The following is a 19,659-nucleotide window of genomic DNA, read 5'->3' on the forward strand; positions in this document are numbered from 1 at the left end:
GCAGACGTGTTTAAGTTAAGGATTTTAAGATGAGACCATCCTGGATTGTCTGGGTGGGCTCTAACACCAGGCACAGGGGTCCTTGTAAAAGACACACAGGCAGAGGAGGAGACAAGGAGCCGACCAGGTGAAGACAGAGGCACAGACTGGAGGGGCCCAGCTACGCGGAGCTGCCAGAAGCTGGAGGAGTCAAGGACGGCCTCTGCCACGTGCCTGCAGAGGGAGCACGGCCCTGCACACACTCTGTGGACTTCTGGCCTCCAGAACTGTGACAGAATACATCTCTGTGACATTAAGCTCACACTAATGTGTTAGGACAGCCCTAGGAAACTAGCACAGTAAAAGTGCAGCCCAGACAGAGGCATGGCCTTTGGCACCAGATACACCCAGATTTAAGCCCCAGCCCTGTCTCTAACCAACTGTACAAACTTGGGCAAGTTCTAACTTCTCCCAAGCTTCCGTCTGCTCCTCTGTAAACTGGGTATAAAGATCCTACCACGTGACGGTGTGGCAAGAACAAAATGAACTCCTGCCTATGATGTCCCTAGCACGCTGCTCATATCAGAGTGGCTTCTCTTGTCCAGAGGAGGAAAAAGGGCCCAGAATGACACCTGCTTCAGCCGTCCTGGCAGTCCCTGGCTCCCTCCTGACTCCTGTGCTGGCCTTTGGTAACCTGCCACCATCGGGGTGGGACCCAGAGCCCTGTGCTGGGACCTGAACACTGGAAGAAGCTCTGATCTGTAACACTGAGTTCCAACCTCCTCTCCCACTTTACAGATTGGGAAACTGAGGCCCGGACAGAGAAGAACAGCTGCACGAGGTGACACCAGGTGTCAGTTCCCTGACTCCTGGGAGGCCAAGTTCTTTCTTCTCTACCAAGCTGCCCTTCCTTCCTTCCTTCCTTCATTTATTTATTTATTTACAGAGACACAGCGAGAGAGGGAACACAAGCAGGGGGAGTGGGAGAGGGAGAAGCAGGCTTCCCGCCGAGCAGGGAGCCCAATGCAGGGCTCGATCCCAGGACCCTAGGATCATGACCCGAGCTGAAGGCAGATGCTCAGTGACTGAGCCACCCAGGGGGAGTGGGAGAGGGAGAAGCAGGCTTCCTGCCGAGCAGGGAGCCCGATAGAGGACTCAGTCCCAGGACTCTGGGATCATGACCCGAGCTGAAGGCAGATGCTTAGCGACTGAGCCACCCAGGCGCCCCCAAGCTGTCCTCCTAGGAACTAAAAATCTCAGATGAGGGCTCAAGGCAGTTGAGACCAAAGGGAACGGGGCGGGCTCCCGTCCAAGGCTTCAGAATTCCTGATGAGGGCCTGGGGTCTTAGTAGATGCCTACATGCTAGGTCCCTGCATCCGGCAATTAACCAACGTAGGGTAGGTCCACAGACAGAACCGCCCCCGTGGCCATCATCATCTTCACTATCTCTGTCTCGGCAGCTATGTCGACTCAGTGCTTACACGGGCCTGACATCCTCTAGTGAATTCCGCCATGGCGTTCACATAGATTAGCTCATAGTCGTATAGATTAACTCCAACGACCCTACGAAATCGCTACTATTATTATCGTCCTTATACAGAAGAGGGAAGTGAGACTTGGGGAGTGTACTGGGTTGAATAGGTGCCCCCAAAATTCATATCGACCTGGAACCTCTGATGTGACCTTTTCTGGAAATAGGGTCTTTGCCAACATAATTAAGATGAGGTCATACTAGATCAGGTGGGCCCTAACTCCACGAGGACTGGTGTCCCTATAAGAGGAAATGCAGAGACACACACAGAGGGAACACGGCCAAGGGAAGAGAGGGGCGACAGTTGGAGAGATGCATCTGTAAGCCCAAGGGACGCTAGGGTCTGCCGGCACCCACCAGAAGCGAGGCGCGGAAGGAGTGTTCCTGAGAGCCTTCGTAGGGAGCCTGCCATGCTTGATTCCACACTTCTGGCCTCCTGAACTGTGAAGGATACATTTCTGTTGTTGTAAGCCACCCAGTTCATGGTCGTTTGGACGGCAGCCCTAAGACATGAATACAGAGGGGCGAAGCATCTTGCCAGCCGTGGCCTCAAGCACAGAAGCAATCCAGGTCTGTTCAAATCGCTCCACTCCCCAATTCTCCCAACAAAAGGACTTTCTCTTCCATCAGGAATACAGAATGTGAGCACTGAAAGGAAAGGTGGTGGGTGAGAGGGTTTACCAAGCACTTACTCTGTTACACTTACACTTAGCTGTGCTGCTGAGCACCACGAGCGTGTCTGTATCCCACCGGGTCTGCACGGGACGTGAGCTTTTGCCCCATTCTGCAAGTGAGGAATCCAGGCTCGGAGGGCAGAAGTAAGTCACCAAAAGTCCCACGGCTAGGAGTGGCGGGGCTGGGCCTTGGGTCTCTAGGACTCCAGAACCTAACCTCTACTCCTTCTTCTTCCCCCTGTGCAACAAGTTCAATCCCTTTGTTTCACAAAGGAGGAAGACAAGGCACTGCAAAAGCAGTGATCACAGAGGCTCTGCCCACAGTGGGGAACAAACAGCTTAAACAAAGCATCTGCCCACCAGCCAGCCAGGGTCTGGTTGGGGCTCCCTCTATTTGTACACAAAGGGTGGTTGCTCTTCCCATTGGCAAAACAAGCCTGCTGGGCAGCAAGGGCTGCAAGCTATGTCCCTGCCCACCATTTAACAGGAGTGGCAAGTCGCCAGAAATTAATTAGCTGTCTCAGTTTTGGCACAGCCTGAGGAAGGAAAGTGGTTAATTATAACAAGGCATGTCACAGGAGAAGATTAAATGCTAGAACATGGAAATAAAGGGCCCTGAGTTGAACATGAGTGGGGGCCGGGGTGGCCAGGTCACGTTCAGCAATAAACAGGGCAGAGGCCTGTGCCGTTCAGCTCAAGAACCACAACCTGCTCATGGAAGCCAGCAAGAAGCTCTTCTCCATCACCCTGGCTCTGCTTCTGGCTTAAGGGTGGCTGGGCCAGGGAATGGGGCAGCCAGACACAATAGAGGCCCCAAGAAAGCAGAGTTCCTCAAGTGTAGCATGTCAGCCCACAGGTCCCTGGAAATAGGACATGCCCCTCCTACAAACACCTACTGACCTGCTGTCTGAATGTGAGACCCAAGGCTGGGGCTCCAGCTGTGAGCGAAGGCTACCCCCCCCCAACACACACACACCCCTGCTCCTCTGAAGAGAGAGGGAGAGATGAGCAATCAAGTGCTTGAAAAACTATGTGTGGATGGGGAACACAGAGGACGCTGTGGCAACACGGGGCGGGGAGGGGGGGCGGGGAGGAGGGGTCTGTTGGCCTGGGGGCATTAGAGAAGGCTCCCCGGAGGAGGGATTTACGAAGCCGAGAAGCAAGTGTTACTCTAGAGAGAAGAGAGGCCTGAGGTTCCCGCACATCTTCCCCCTTGTCTTGTGGTTGGGGGATTTTTATTCTAGATCCCAAGTACTCCACAGAGAGAACCTCATTAACGAAGTGTCAACTAGATATTTAGGAAATAGTGATGTCTCCTTCAGGTCAGGGATGGAGCTAGGAAATAGTATAGAAGATGAACGGGACACAGATCCCACCCTCCAGGAGCGGCCAGTTGGAAAGGGAAGGCAAACACTGGAACGAGCAATTATGTTACAACTAGAAAACACGGATTCATGACCGTCTACTTGTGTGTAGCTCCCCTCATTCTCTGCGAGGCATGGACAAAGGCACTTGATTTACATCACTGCATTTCATCCTCACGACAAATGACTGTGGTAAGTAGGCACCATCACCACATCTGGCAGGCAAGAGCACTGAGGCTCAGAGAGGCAGAGAAACTTGCCCAAGGTCACACAACCTATAAGCTCTGGTACCAGGACTCGAGCTTGGCTCTGTCTGATCCTGTGATGATTAGTTGTATGCGTCAACCTGGCTGGGCTCCAGTATCCAGTTGTTTAATCAAACACCAATCAATCTAGTTGTTGCTGTGAAGGTATTTTGTAGAAGTGGCTAATATATGCCATCAGTTGGCTTTAAGGAAGTTATCCTTGGTACTGAGGCTCAACCTTAAGAGCAAAACTGAGGGGACGAAGAAATTCTGCCGGTTGACTGCAGCCTCCACTGTTGCCTGAGAGTTTCCAGCCGGCCAGCCTCGCTAGACCCCACAACTGCATAAGCCGATGCCTTGAAATACATCTTCCTGGTTCTTTTTCTGGGAGGACCCTGTCTGATACAGACCTGAAAGGCCATGCTCTAGGCTAAGGTGGATGCCAGGGAGCCACATACTCTCCTCACCAGAGAAGGGGCAAAGACACCAGCCCCCAGGGAAGTGTTGTAGAGATCTGAGAGTTTCCAAGCAAGGTCCCCTGTAGGAAGCCTTGTAATATTGCCAAAGTACATGCTCATTTTTGCCACAGTTGGATTTGATGGATTCTTGATAATTCGGAGTCCTTACCATTGCCAAGTAAATGTCCCACAATTCCATGTAAAAATACTGCATGCAAGTTTGTTATTCTTAGTGACCACAGTGTGGGTAATACGGGGACGATACAGTTTGCCCCACCTGTCCCCAGCCCCCAAGGGATACTCCTTGAGGACAATGGGCAAGGCTGGCCCTGTGCAGAGCACTTCACATCCATTCTCTCCTTTGACTCACACCCACTGTGGGAAGTGGATGCCTAGGTACTCCCATTTTGTTCACAGAAGGAAACTGACCCACAGGGCAGAGGTGTTTGTCTAGGAGTACCGAGTGGACAGAACCAGGATCCAAAGTCCGATGGTCCAAAAAACCCAGGTTTCTCCCCTCTAGGCCTTTGGCCATGCTGGGCCTTATCACATATCCCTCTGCCTGACACACAAGAGTTTCACTTTTGTTTTATTTATTAACAATTTATTATTTTAATAACTTTACAACTCAGTCTACCCTGCTCCACGGCCTCTCCTGATCCCGGCTGCTATAAAAAAGTCATTTCTCACAGTTGGAATCAGAGGGTGTCATGAATTCCACCTTCTCAGCCATTGCTTCACATTCTCTTGGCACACGCAGGCCCTGGGAGTCGGGGGGCCTTGGTTCACGGGCTGACTGCCATTTACCAACTGTGGCCCCGGGCAAGTGAATTAGCTTCTCTGAGCCTCAGTGTCCACATCTGTCAAATGGAGAGAAACGTGCTACCAGCCTCAGAGTGTCAGGAGAATTAAATGAGAAAATGTGGAAGGCGCTCGGCACAGAGCTGGCCACCCTGTCGGCACTTGAGAAAGATCAGGAGTGCTATTTTTGGTGTGAAGTCCTGTGGAGTCAATATGCCGTGCTTTGCTGGGATGACAGGGCCTGAGCAGGTGAAGGGAGTGTCTCAGGGCTACCCGCCCCTCCTGCAGAACAGCCCTCTGGCCACAGGCTGGGCTCCACTTCCCTGCCCCACCTCTCCCCAGGGAGGAATGGAAAAATCACTAGATGGGGGGCACTTCCTAGCACTTCAGGAGCATGAGTTTTTGTAACAGAGGGAAACAGATTATCTCCATCTGTCCTGCAGGGGCATCTGGGCTGGCCTGGAGGAGTGGTTTTTCTCCCTTGGCTTAATCTTGTCCCAGGTTCCCGAGTGCTGGGAAACCAGCCAGAAGGCATCATTATCACCAACAACTTCCTGTTCCGGGCCAGGCCCTGAGCGAGGGCCATACATCTCCCTTTACCTTCACCTTCACCATTCCCTCTGCCTGAAACACTTCCTCTCAGAGGCAGGCCTCTGCTTGGTTGTCTCCTCGTCCCCGACGTCACCATATACAACTGCAGCCCCACCTCTCTCTCTCATGGTCAACGTGTTACATCTACTCATTCACTGTCTATCTTTTCCCCCATTAGAATGTTGGCTTCATGAGGGCAGGGGCTGTGTCTTGATCACTGTTACATGCCTAGCCCCCAGAACCATGGCTGGTATTAGGAGGGGCTGCGGAATGTATGTTTGCCACAACCCTGTGAGGTAGGTGATTTTCTATCATCCCCATTTTACAGGTGAGATGAGCCCAAGGCTGGAGGCCAGCGAGAAGCAGACCCAGGTTTGAACCCCCACCTCTCTGCAACGTTCGGGGTTCAAACCCCTGGCTCTGCCCCGGGAACCTTGGACTTCTCTGGGCCCGTGAGATGTCAGTGGCCCCCAGGCCGGGTTGCCCTGGACAGGAACGCACTCCCCATGCTCCTGAGTATGACTATTTCTAGCTACCCTTTGGCTCCCCCTTAGCCCAGGTAATCCAAAGAGTGGAAAGAGAGGCAAGGGGGGACAAGGGGTTAGGAAAGGCAAGTTCCAGTCCTGCCTTGGCCACTAACTCAAGAGACACTGAACCTCTCCAAGCCTTGGTTCCCTCACTTTTCAATCAGAGGGGCTGAACTTGACATACAGGTGGCAAAAGACAGGGCAATGGCTGAGAGGGTGGGCTCTGAGATCAGAGTGACCCGATTTCAATCTGACTCCGGGACTTGGAGCATGTAACAGGACTTCTCTGTGCCTCCAGGCTCCTCACCCATAAAAGGAGGCAACAAACTCAGCTCATATGGGTCTGTGAGGATGAAATGGGATAATATCTATATCTCTCTAAGCAGTCTGCCTGGCCCAAAATAAGTGTTTCGTAAAGAGAATCCTCAGCCACGATTCACAGCCCTATGCCTTGGTGAAAAGGTCACCTCGGCAGGGGAGGAGAGTGAGGCCATTTCCGCCTCTCCCTGCGTTGTGTTCACTGGATGGGGCTTTTTGACCTCACAGGACTTTGAAGTTTGAGTTCTTTCAATTTACCAAGACTCAGAAAGCTACAGAAGACAAGATTCTTCCCGTACACACCCACCCTGGCCAGAGACAAAGCTGTTGATTTCTGCAGCTGCACTGAGAGCTATAAATCAAAAGAACCCAACCCAGACACCCCATCCCACCCCATATCCCCCAGCTGGTAATAGGGCCGCTGCAGCCTGCAGGATGGTAAATTGCTAATTTAAGCCAGGCTTTCTGCTCAAGCCCACGATTATCCCTCTTCCTGTGCATGTTATGATATTCTGGGTAGCCAATTGGATTTAGAGGTCCCAGGACTCTGAGGTTAATGAAATCATGCCTTGCCCTTTGCGTAGCCTCCAGACAGGCATCATCTGCCAGGAAGGGGAATCTGAGATCACAGCATCTCTGAATCTCAGTGGTGGGGAGGAGAGCCTACAATCATGTTTATCTTTTCTCCACCCAAATCTCCAGTGCTGTGCCTCCACCCAGTGGTTTTCCAGTGTCCTCTTGCATACCTTCAGAGATGGGAAGCTCCCTACATTACACAGCAGCCCATACCTATTTGGAGAGTTTTTTAAAGCTTTATTTATTTATTTGAGAGAGAGAGAGATAGTACATATGGGAGCACGAGTAGGGGGGGAGGGCAAAAGGAGAAGGAGAGAGAAATTTAAGCAGACTCCGTGCTGAGCACGGAGCCCAACGCGGGGCCTCATCTCACAACCCTGAGATCACGACCTGAACTGAAACCAAGAGTCAGATGTCCAACCAACTGCACCACCCAGGCATCCCTGGAGAGCTTTGACTGTTAGAAATTTCCTTGTATAAATAATAAGAGGTGTACACAAATATACGTGTTCAGGAATGTCCACAGATGCATTTAGATTGGCATAATATTTTTTTAAAGATTTTATTTATTTATTTGAGAGAGAGAATGAGAGAGAGAGAGCACATGAGAGGAGGGAGGGTCAGAGGGAGAAGCAGACTCCCTGCCGAGCAGGGAGCCCGATGTGGGACTCGATCCCGGGACTCCAGGATCATGACCTGAGCCGAAGGCAGTCACTTAACCAACTGAGCCACCCAGGCGCCCTAGATTGGCATAATATTGAAAATAACGTTAAGTCCCCCCCCAATAGAACACATACAATGCAGCCATCGAAAAATCATGTTTTCAAAGAATGTTTGATAACATGACAACACACTCATGATATAATGTCAAGTGAAAAGCAGCTTACAAAGTATTATATATAACATGATCACTATTCCAATACTGTGATCCTGATATCATTAAGACACACACAGAGGCAAAAAGAGAGAGAGAGATGAGAAGGAAATACACCAAAATGACAAAGCTTTTTCTCTTTGTAGTGAGATTATGGGTAATGTATGTCTCTAGTTAAACTTCTCCATATTTTCTGAAATAACTGTGTTACCTTTACCGCAAAAGAAAATTTCTAATATTGAGCTAATAAAACTTCCCTATACAATCTACCCAATAATTCCAGTTCCTCTGGGGCTCAATAAATACTGATCGATGGGGCGCCTGGGTGGCTCAGTCATTAAGCGTCTGCCTTCAGCTCAGGTCATGGCCCCAGGGTCCTGGGATCGAGCCCCGTGTGGTGTTGGGCTCCCTGTTCGGCGGGGAGTCTCTTCTCCCTCTCCCTCTGCTCCCCCACCGTCCCCCCGGCCCCCAACTCATGCTCTCTCAAATCAATAAATAAAACCTTTAAAAAATAAAAATAAATGCTAATCGAAAGAATGAGAAACAAGCCTTTGAAACAGACATGATGGAAAATGTTTACTGAGGGGCGCCTGGGTGGCTCAGTTGGTTAAGCGTCTGCCTTCGGCTCAGGTCATGATCCCGGGGTCCTGGAATCAAGTCTGCGTTGGGCTCCCTGCTCAGCAGGGAGTCTGCTTCTCCCTCTATCCCTCCCCACTGCTTGTGCTCACTCTCTCTCTGTCAAATAAATAAAATCTTTAAAAAAAAAATGTTTACTGAAAACTTGTCAAATGCCTGCTTCTGTGCTGAAGTCCTCCACATCATGCCTCTCTCAGTAAACGGCACAGCTGGGCTGTGATCCCAGGTCAGTCTGGCTCCGACATCTGGGCTGTCAACCGCTGTCAGCCACACAGAGGCCTCGGAGGTCTGCAGACTGCAATCTGCCCGCTCCCCCCTTCCTCTAACTAGATGTCACTAGCTCTCGCTCCATGTGTCTCGTGGACAACAGTGGCAGAGTGGACACGGAGTGGGTTTGGAGTCAGAAAGACCTGAGTTTGCACCTTTTGGACTGTGAGAGGTGGCTGCTCCCTCTGAGCCTCCCCACCCTCATCTATCCATAAGAGTCCTCAGCTTGCCATTGCAGGGCCGTCGTGAGGGATGGAGAAGCCTCTGGCACACAGCGGCGGCTCAGGAGAGGCTGCCTGGTGCCCTTGGTGACTCTGGGCTCACCCCAGTGTGTCTGTGAGTCACACACACTCCCCAGGGAATGAACCCAAGAACTGGAAAGCAGCAGGCGGGGGGCAAGGCCAGGAGGTACCACAGGGACACCAGTTGGGGCTGCTTGCTCTCCCTGCTCAGCCTCTTGGGGGAGGGGGGTCATGTGGTCCAGCCTCCTGCCTTCTGGAAGGTTGGACAGCAAGCACTCCACTGTATGTATGTATTTATTTATTTTAAAAAGGACATTGGGTTTTCTTTGTTTTTAGAGAAGGAGGGGGAGAGGGGCAGAGGGAGAGGGAGACAGAGAGAATCCTAAGCAGGCTCCACGCCCAGCACGGAGCCTAATGCAGAGCTCGATCTCATGACCCTGAGATCGTGACCTGAGCCAAAATCAAGAGTCAGACGCTTAACCGACTGAGCCACCCAGGTGCCCCAGCACTCCATTTTAGAAAGGGGACAAGTGAGGCCAGGGTTTCACTGACGCATCCAAAGTGGCACAGCTCTCTTCCATTGCCCTAAGCCAGCATCTTGGGTTTCCCCACATTGAGGCGCTCCCCCTCTGTCCCACCCCATGCCCACCCACACTCAATTCATCCTCTTGAACACCATTCTGCACAGATCGCTCCGAAGTCCTCTTCCCCATCGCCTGTGGCTCAAAGCTCCCTCATTTCCTGGTATGGTCACCTTAGCTCCCGGAGAGCCCGCCTGGCCTCGGCTCCCACTGCCCAGACCTCCAACTCCTGCCCCAGGGCAGCCTCTGGCCCCTGACACCACCATGCCGGCCAGTTTCTGGGCCTCTCCTCCGTCCCTGGCCTCCCTCCCCGCCAGAGCAGTCCGGCCAAAGCTCAGCGCACAGCGGACACTCCTGACAACCATGCCAGGCTGAGGAGGACACCTACTTGTGAGGGTGGGTCCACCTTCACAGCCACCCTGGCCCCTGGCACTCACTCAGCTCCGCCCCAGGGTGAAATTCCCCGCCCCCTGCAGCTCTCCGTGATCCTGGGAACCTCGCTTTGCTCGTGCTGTTCCCTCTGCCAGGAATGTTCCACCCCTCTCCAAGTAGCCAACTGCTCCTGCCCCTTCATGAGGCAGCACAGGCAGGACCTCCTCTGGCTGGGTTGGGGGCTTGCCCTGGACTCCCACAGCTCCAGGAAGCTGGAGGACCTGGCGGTGTGAGAAGCCAGGGGCCATGCGGAAGCTGCAGCTGCGGGTCTGAGCCATGGGAGCTGAGGCTGGATGGGCCTGGCAGGGGTCAGCATCAGCAAATGCTTGTTGAATAAGTAGATGTGCAGACAATTAAGGAAGCAGGCAAAGGGCAAAGATGGAAAACATAAACAATGAGGCCCCAGAGCCAGGAGCTGCCTGCCTGGAGCAGTTAATCACAGCACCTGGCACACACTAAGGGCCTACTGTGTGCTTGGTGCCGGGCTACAGCCTCTACACACATAAACTCATCTAATCCTCTCCCAAATCTACCCAGATCACCCCAATTTCACAGCTGTAGAAATGAGGCTCAGGGAGGGCAAGCTGTTTTCCCAAAGCCACACCACTAGGACATGGTCCAGCTGAGATTAAGACCTCACTGGGCTCTCACCTGGCCTGGGGGCCCTGGGTCCACGGACTCCAACCCAGGTAAGAGAGGGGAGGGAGACAAGAAGGCAAGGGGCTCATTCTGGGCCTCCAAAAAAACAAGGTGGGGACTCAAAGCTCCCAATCCTGCAAAGTTGACCCCTGAGCACCTGTCCCAGCAACCCCTGGCACCTCGGTAGTAGAGAAAGGGGACAGCCAGAACTCGTCATTCATCTGTCATGACCCCGCCCCAGTCCAGGCGCCCCGGCCCAACCTCCCTTCCCGGCTCTGTGCGGCAGGCACTCGGGATGGGAGGGAAAACATGCTGCTTTACCAATGTCGGCCTATCATCTTTAGGACAAAGATGTGTCTGAGTCACGTACTATGATCCATACTTTATAAATGAAACTGAGGTGCAGGGTGGCAGTCCAACTCACTAAAGATCTTAGGAGGTAGCAGAACCACACTTGATCTGAGGAGAAGTCAGAAGAGACAGGGGCCAAGGGAGAGACCAAGGGGCAGAGAAGCGGGGGCCTGAAACGGTCATGAAGAGGCAGCCTGAGGCTGGTTACATGCAGGGGACAGGATGGGGGAGGGAGGGTTGGTCAGAGACACAGCAGGGTACGAGCCTGCTGAAACCAGGACCGGGGAGAGGTGCAGGCAGGGAGACAGGGCAGGCTAGGCAACAGACAGGAGGCCGTGTGGAAAAGCATCGACTCCATTGTCCTGCCTGGATTCTGGGGCAGGCAAACGAGGAAGCCCTAGGCCATGCAGAGGGAAGATATGCAGAGTCACCTGTCAGAGATGGGGGTCTGCTAAGCCCTTCATACTCTGCCCTACCCAGTGGGCCACCAATGGGAACTCTGAGATGCCAACCCCTGCTCAGGGCACGGCCCACCCAGAAAGAGGGGCTGTCGGGCTTCTGCTCTGAGGACCCACAGGGTCACCACACTGGCTGAACTCACACTGTGGGACTAAGGGGTGATGCTCTGCCTGGGGACCAGATGTCCCCCAAATCCTGCTCACACTTCACAGAAGCCTCGGGAACTAAAAAGCACAATTCCCAGAGGCCCCTCTTGGGCATCCAAAAGGATGAGTGGGCTTCTCAAGTGGGTCCGTGAAGTAGGGAGAGGGCCAGAGTGTAAGGGAGGCAGGAATGGAGGGTGCTTCATGATGTGGGATTCTGAGGTTCTTTTTTCTCAGCCCCTCATCCAGGTCAGGCTCTTCCCTCAGCCTCTTAGTTAGCTACCCACTCCTCATCCTTCAGCTTCTCAGAGGTCTTCTCTGAACTCCCTGACTAGGTGAGACCCCACACACACATTGTGGGCTCCCAAAGCCCCCACCTACTCTTCCATCGCCCTCAGCACAAACACAAGTTTGTTAGTTGACTAGCTGATGTTTGTCAGTTCTCCCACCAGGAGGGCAGAGACAGTGTATTTTTTTCCTCACCATTGTATCTCAGCATCTAGCCCAGTGTATCCATAGAATTTTCTTGAATGAGTTAATTCTTTTCATTCCTTCATAGAAAGCCCATCCCTTTTCTCAAAGCGGGTAAATGGCTCAGCTACAACACTGTTAATCCTGGCCACAGCCCTGGACACATTGTTGCTATTCCCACTTTACAGGGGAAGAAATGAGCTTCAGAGAGGTAAAGTCGCTACCCCCAAACACATGGCAACAAGGTGGCTTTGAACTCAGGATTTAAACCTAGATATGTCTGGCTTCAGAGCCCCACCTCTGCCACTACATACCACCCCGCTTTCACAGCCCAAGGGTTTCTCTGGATCTTCCCTTGGAAACCTGCTCCTGCCCCCAACTGTCCGAGCTGAGGACTGACAGGCAGAATTCATTCGAATCAACCATTCATTCATTCAACCAATCAACTGACCCACCAAGCCCTGCATGGGGTTGTGCCAAGCCCTGCATGGGGTGCCAGGAAACCAGGTAGATCAGGGGCTTCTCTCCACCCTGGGCTCCCCTCTTTCCACTGCTCTTGGGACTTTGCCAGCAGAAGCAGAGCACCAGGCAGCTTCCCTATCCTTAGCCTCGCTGTCAGTGGGGAAGAATTCAATGCCAGCCCCATCACTACCCCTTCCCCCAGGACAGGAGCCTAAAATACTTGGGCCAAATAATGTGTAGGTTCACAATCCTTTTGTCTCCATTGTTCTCAGATGACCTAGGACATGAGGAGGGACAGAATTCTGCCCCCTCCTCCCACGTAATTCTTTGACTATTCCCTACCCCAGGCAGCTCTGGAAAAAGTTCTAGACTTGAAGTCACAAGACCAGGGTTTTAGCTCCAGGTGTGGAGCTAGCTGTGGGACCTGTGGAGAACAAGTCACCCTGCCTCTCTCTGAACCACGGATCCCATATCTGCAAAATGGAAGTGATCATATTGAGGATTCTAATGCCCATCCCACAGGCTTGTAGGTGAGGATTAAATTATTCAGACCCAGAGAGACAGTTATCACATACATGATTGGCCCGGGGAAACGTCTTAGCAACATGGGGATGTTGCTTGCAAGATGCGTTTGATAATGGGATTTGGGGAAAGTTGGTTGGGAGCAGTTCCAGCAAGCTGAGCCCAGAGCATTCCTCGAGTGGACCCTCAGAAGTGAGGGGCCTTCCCCTGGCTCACTGGGAGTGGGGGAGCTGTGTTCATCAGCCCAACAGCCAGAGTCCCTGGAGAAGAGGCTGGGAATGGGACTGAACACACTGACATGTCTCTCCCCACTCTTCAGCACCTAGAGCCCCCCAGAGAGGGTATGTGCACAGAAACTCTGTGGATTTCAGGCACTCTGAATCTTAGCTGTCCTCAGGCCCACTTAGGACAAGTGCCTCTTTCACCCTCCCTTCTTTATTTTTTTTTTATTTATTTTTTAAGATTTTATTTATTTATTTGACAGAGAGAGACACAGCGAGAGAGGGAACACAAGCAGGCGGAGTGGGAGGGGGAGAAGCAGGCTTCCTGCCGAGCAGGGAGCCCGATGTGGGGCTCGATAACAGGATCTTGGGATCATGACCTGAGCCGAAGGCGATGATTAACGACTGAGCCACCCAAGCGCCCCCGTTCACCCTCCCTTCTTTAAAAGGCACTAGATTCTAAGGGATCTGGAAAATTCTTCCTCTTCATCACACAGACAGCTTCCATTTACTGGGTCCAGGCACCAGGCCAGCTGCATTTTATATGTTTTTTCACTGACACTTCACAAAACCCTGTTGAAGAAGGTTCTATTATTACCCCATTCTATAGATGAAGAAACTGAGGCTCAAAGAGTAAGTTATGTACCCAAGTCACAGAGCCAGTTCATGGCAGGGCTGGGATTCATACTCAGGTTGGCCCCACTCTGAAGCCTGAACTACCTTCAAAGACAAAGTGGGGAGAATCACTGACTGACAAAACGCACAGCAAAGATCAATCCTGCCTGTGCTTGGGGGAATTTTCCTACTGTAGCTGGTAATGAGTCACTGAAAGCACAGGAAATTCTTGTGCCCTCCACTCTTCCCAGGGGAGCAAAGATGCCAAAGCCCCAACACCCACACACCCATCCAATGCTCCAATGCACGACACTCTGTCCTGCAGAGATCCCAGACTCTGGAATTCCGACTCCCACCTGAGGAGACTGGGTCTCTATTCTTCAGACAGGGAAACTGAGGCAGATGCAGCAGACGGTGGGACAGGAGGAGCGAGGTGCCCACTGTGATGGGCATCAGTGACTGGGCGGAGACCAACAGTTCGTATCTGAGTCCAACTTCCGAGTCCACAATCTGCCCTCTGCCCTGCTGGGCGGCACCACAGCCCAGAGAGGTTTAGGGCTGTGCCCTCGGTCAACCAGCCTGGGTGACCCTTTTCCAAGTATCACTAAATACAAGGGCATCTTTGTCGTTATATGGATAGGAGTTTCCTTTCGGTCCTTCTTGCCCATGTCTGAGCTGGCAGAACTGGGTCAGGAGGCTGCTTCCAGGCAAGCTGATGATGTTTTAGATTCTCTGAGAAAGTCCCAGCACTCTACATAGATACCGAGAAGAGAATTTCGCTTCCTGAGGTGAAAGCACAAACTCCACTCCCACCCAAACAAACCAGTGCTGCCTCTAGCAGAAAGAAAAGCCTGTTCGAGAAGAGGAGAGAGTGAGACGGGGCATTTGTGAGGGGCTGAGACTTCGCTGAATCACTTTCAGAGCTCGAGACCAGATGGCCACTGAGGAGGGAAGCAGATGACTGACTGGCTGGCCCACAGCCCTTGCCTGCTGTACCCAGGAGCCATGGACTCTCCTTCAGCAAACGCGAACACAGGTGCACAAACACAGGGTCCAAAGCCACTCCGGGAGCTCTCCTCCCCCGCGGGTGTCAGGGACTTGACAAGAAACAACACAGTCATATAGTCACAATCTCATACAGAGAGACTCACCCACTGACAGTGTGGGACAAGCACACACCAACATAGGAACCCCAAGAGATGGTCATCAAATGGGACTTGGTAAATGTCCCCACAGCATGGTGCAGACACCCAAGCACTCTCACGTCCCCACACCCGCACGGAGAGCCGGCTCCCCAGAAGCCCACTCCCAGGAGGTTTTAGAGGTCCAAACACTCGATACATTTGTACTGTCACGAACACAGAACCACCCACTCACAAACTGTAACAGACACACTAACTGTCGCCAAACTATCCCACATAGCCTCATGCAGAAGAAAGGGGATGCGAACAAACGATCAAATGTCATTTAGTGTCACACACACACACACACACACGCACACGGCGCACACACACACACACACACACACACACACACACACACACACACACACGGCGCGCACACGGCGCGCACAGGCACACTCTCTAGCGTCCTTCTCTCAATGAAAGTGGTCTCCTCGCTGGGCCCCAGGCTCCCCCTGCAGGAAGTGCGGAGACGCGGGGAGCCCGGGGTCTGAGGTCAGGGTCCCTGGTCCGAGGTCCCCACTCTCACGGGGGGGGGGAGGGGCAGGCCGCAGCGGACTCACCGGACGATGCCGAACATGACGAGCACGTTGCCCAGCAGCCCCACGGCGCACACGGCTGAGTAGAGTGCGGTGATGGCGACAGCCAGGGCAAGGGACGAGGCGCTGCGGGCGGCCGGCGGCCCCGACGCATTGGCGCCTTCGCCGGGGAAGGCGCTGGGGAAGGCGTCCGAAGCATTGGCGAGGAGCGGGGGCTGCAGCGCGGCGTCGGCGGAGGGGGCCGGCTCCATGGCGGCCGGGTGGCGGGTGCCGCGTCCCTCCCCGCCGTGCGCCCTGAGCGCAGAGACCCGGTGCGAGCGACGCGCGAGGGCCCGAGGCCGCGGCCCCGACGCCACGGGCTGCAGCGCCCCGGCCACCCGGCCGGACCCGCGCAGCCCTCCGCGCCTGGCCGCCAGCCCCGCCTGTGCCCCCCAACCCCAGCGGCCGCCCGCTCTTCCGGCCCCGAGCGCTGTGAGCCAGAGCCGCTGCGGGCTCCTCGGACGCGCCCGCCGCGCGCACCACGTGGCCCAGAGGAGGCCGCCCGTCTGCGCCCGCGACCGGGGGCGGGCGCTGCACCACCAGCTTGGAACTGGGCCGGGGAAGCTTCCCACTCCTCCCTAGGGATGCTCCGCGGGCTCGGGTGCACCCCGACCCCGGCTAAGGGTCACCTCCTCACCCTTTGCCGCTTTGGAGTCAGAAGGAACTGGATGTAAATTCCGCGTTTTGCCCCTACTCTAAGGAACAGAGTGACCTTGAGCAAGTCATTTAAGCTCTCTCAACCTCATTTTCCTCGGCTGTAAAATGGGGATCCTCACACCTCCTCACTCTGAGTGTTGTTGTGGAGATGAAGATGACCCGAGTAAAGAACTCAGCTCGGTGCCAGGCACACAGTTAGGTGCTCCATAAATAACATTATCAGCCCTGATTTTCCTGCACCCTATTCACTTGCTCAAGAGATGTTTTTGGGTGCCGAGTATAAGAGCCGGGTACTATTGGGGAATCCATCCATTAGTGAACAAACCCAGATGCAGAGCCCACCTCCTGGGGTTTACAGCCCCGTGGCCAATCAATCCTAGGATCACACTACTGAAGACAAAGTGAAGGAAAGCAAGGCAAGGCATTCCTGTGGCAGGGCCAGGAAAACCCAGAGGTCAGCATGTGAAGTTTGGGGAGGAACTAACTTAGTGAAGCAACAAGTAAAGGGCATTCTAGACAAAGGAACCCTACATAGCAAAGACCCTGTGGTCAGAGGAACTAAAAGGTCAGGAAGAGGAGAAAGCAGGGAGCAAGTGTGAGGAGAATGGGATGATGTAGTAGGCAGGGTCTCAAAGACTGTCTTAAGGATCACTCGGCTGCTGAAGGAGCACAGGAAAGGGGGGGCACTTCCCACACCCTTGCCCTAACCTGACCAGCCAGGACCCAGAGCCATCCTCCTTTTTGGGGCTCCTGTCCTTCCCAGAACATTCTCTCTACCCACCATTACTCTGTTCCAGGCCCTCTCTCTACCAACCTTTACTCTGTTCCAGTCACTGTGATAAGCACTTTACTCATGCATCAACACTTTGGAATACATTCTATTATTAGTGTGCCCATTTTACAGATGAGAACACTAGGCTAGGTACTATTTTACCCCTTATGATAATTATTTCTATCTGAGCTTGTTTCCTCCTTGGGAAGACCAGACCTGATCTATCCCTACACCCAGCAGAGGGCCAGGGTTACAGTGGGTGTTCAGGAAATACTGGTTAAATAAATAAAAGTCCCAAGGGGGAATGGAACAGGACAACATTGGGGTTCCCAAGCTCTAGATTCTGGGGAGATGCTCTTGGCCTGTGAGTAGCTGAGTAGGGACCTTCACTCACATCACTCTCCAGCTTGAGTCATCCATCTACGTGCAAAGCTCTTACCCTTTCCTAGAAAGAACAAAGCCAGAATTCCCAAGTTCACCCTCCTCTTCTTTCTCTTTGCCTCTCCCAGCTGCTGTCCAAGCCCCTCTACCAGCTACAGCAGACTCCCACCCCAAGGCTTTCCCCTTTTTCAACCATCTAAGGACTCATCAGATAGGCCATTTTTTAAGGTTACTTTGTTCTTTTTTTTAAGTAAACTCTACACCAACATGGGGCTTGAACTCATGACCCCAAGATCAAGAGTCGCATGCTCCACTGAGCCAGCCAGGAGCTCCCAGGTAGACAGTGTTTGCTCTGTGGTCACAAGGGCTGCCGAAACTCTTCCTTGTCCCAAAGGGCCTGCTACTCTGGTGCTAAGGGGGAGAAACTGGGACGAGGAGGACTACTTTTTAGAGTTGTGTCCCCCTCCCTACCTCTCCAACAAGCCAAATTTCTTCCTACCTCAGGACTTTTGCACACTCTATTTCCTTCACTTGGAAGTCTCAGCCAATTCTCCAGGCTAAATGCTATCCATCCTTCAAGTTTCAGCTTAACTATTACTTCCTCCATGAAACCTTCACTGACTGCCCCTCCCAACTAGAGTAAGTGCCCCTGATAATTTTTCTCGTGGCATCATGTACCTCTTCTTTACAGAATTTCCACATATTTATTTGTGTAATCATTAGATTTTTGCGTATCACCTTTACAACAGGTCTCGTGCATTTCCGTACCCCCATCTTAGTACAGTCCCTGGTGCTGGATGAGTAAATGAATAGGAAGTTCAAGTCCAACTTTGGTGAGCTCCCATTTTGATGAGGAAGGGCCTAGGAATCCTTTTAAGCAACTATCACCCTTTGCATAAATTCTGCAACCACATCTTATTTGGAACTGAAATACTAGTTGCCAGCTCCACCCCCCCCCCGGGCTTTTGGCTAAGTCTCCCCAACTCCTTGGCATTGCACTCGGGGCCCTCACAAGTCGGGTCCCAATCAGGGCATACTGCTTCCCTCTTCTAACTCCATCCCTATCCCCACCCCAGTGCTGTGTTCCTGCCAAACTGGGCTGAAGGGAATTTTTAAAAACTGCATCCCACAATGGTTTTTTTTTCGTTCCTCCCAGGTGCAGAAATGCTACGGTGGAAAGCTGCAGCTATGGTGGAGGCGAAAGACGGAGAAAGAGTCCCCTTGGGGCACCTGGGTGGCACCGTCGGTTCAGTGTCCAACTCCTGGTTTTGGTTCAGGTCATGATCTCGGGGTCCTGGGATTGAGCCCCAAGTCGGGCTCTGTGCTCGGCAGGGAGTCTGCTTGGGATTTTCTCTCTCTCTCTCTCTCCCTCCATCTGCCCCTCCCCTGCTCCTGCTCCCTCTCTCTCTCAACTAAATAAATCTCTTAAAAAAAAAGAGTCCCCTTCACCTCTCCGAGCCTCACTTTTCTCATCTGTAAAGCAGAGGTGCAGGATTGGGGTGAGGGTCTGGCCAAACAGCAGAGGCTCTGCCAACCAAGAAAGGCTCTGTGAGCATGAGCTCCTGTGTGGGGATGAGTAAGACCATCGCTCTCTTAAAGGAGCTGACAATCATGAAGCTGGGAAAGATATGTAAATGACCAAGTGCATGAGCAAAATAATTGCTAGAAAAACATGCGCGCTGCTACGGACTGCCCACGCTAAGAGTTGGCTTGCCGTCTCTGCTCTCTCATGGGAGAATACAAGCCAGCAGTCTGCAACCCAGGAGAGGGTTTTCACCAGGACCCAACCATGCTGACACCCTGATCTCCGACTTCCAGCCTCCCGAACTGTGAGAAATAAATCCCTGTTGTTTATAAGCCTCTCTGTCTAGGGTGTTTTGTCAGAGCAGAGCCCAAACTGACTGAGACACATGCCAGGTGCACATGAATTACCCCCACTGAGGACACTGAAAGAAAGCATGGAAACCCGAAAGGCATCTAAAGGGGTATCCCCAGTGGCCTCCCTAAGTAAGTGGTTTGAAGAGATCAACTCTTACTTGAATGTGAGCATCCCGGTCTATCTTTAACCGGTAGCCTCATTTCCATGGTCACAACTCATGAATAATCCTAT

General features: G+C 52.8%; 1 protein-coding gene across 1 annotated transcript in view; it reads right to left on the reverse strand.

The window, feature by feature from the left end:
- OPRD1 (opioid receptor delta 1) overlaps nt 1-16,117 on the reverse strand; it is a 38,964-nt gene extending 22,847 nt beyond the window's left edge. Inside the window, exon 1 of the mRNA XM_025856040.2 lies at nt 15,725-16,117. Coding sequence (XP_025711825.1) covers nt 15,725-15,951 — 227 coding nt within the window. The 5' untranslated portion in view covers nt 15,952-16,117. The remainder of the gene's footprint in view (nt 1-15,724) is intronic.
- Nucleotides 16,118-19,659: the final 3,542 nt, after the last annotated feature.

The sequence above is a fragment of the Callorhinus ursinus genome, unplaced genomic scaffold (assembly GCF_003265705.2).
Source record: "Callorhinus ursinus isolate GAN/ISIS: 27379988/994484 unplaced genomic scaffold, GSC_fseal_2.0 scaffold18, whole genome shotgun sequence".
Classification (NCBI taxonomy): Eukaryota; Metazoa; Chordata; class Mammalia; order Carnivora; family Otariidae; genus Callorhinus; species Callorhinus ursinus.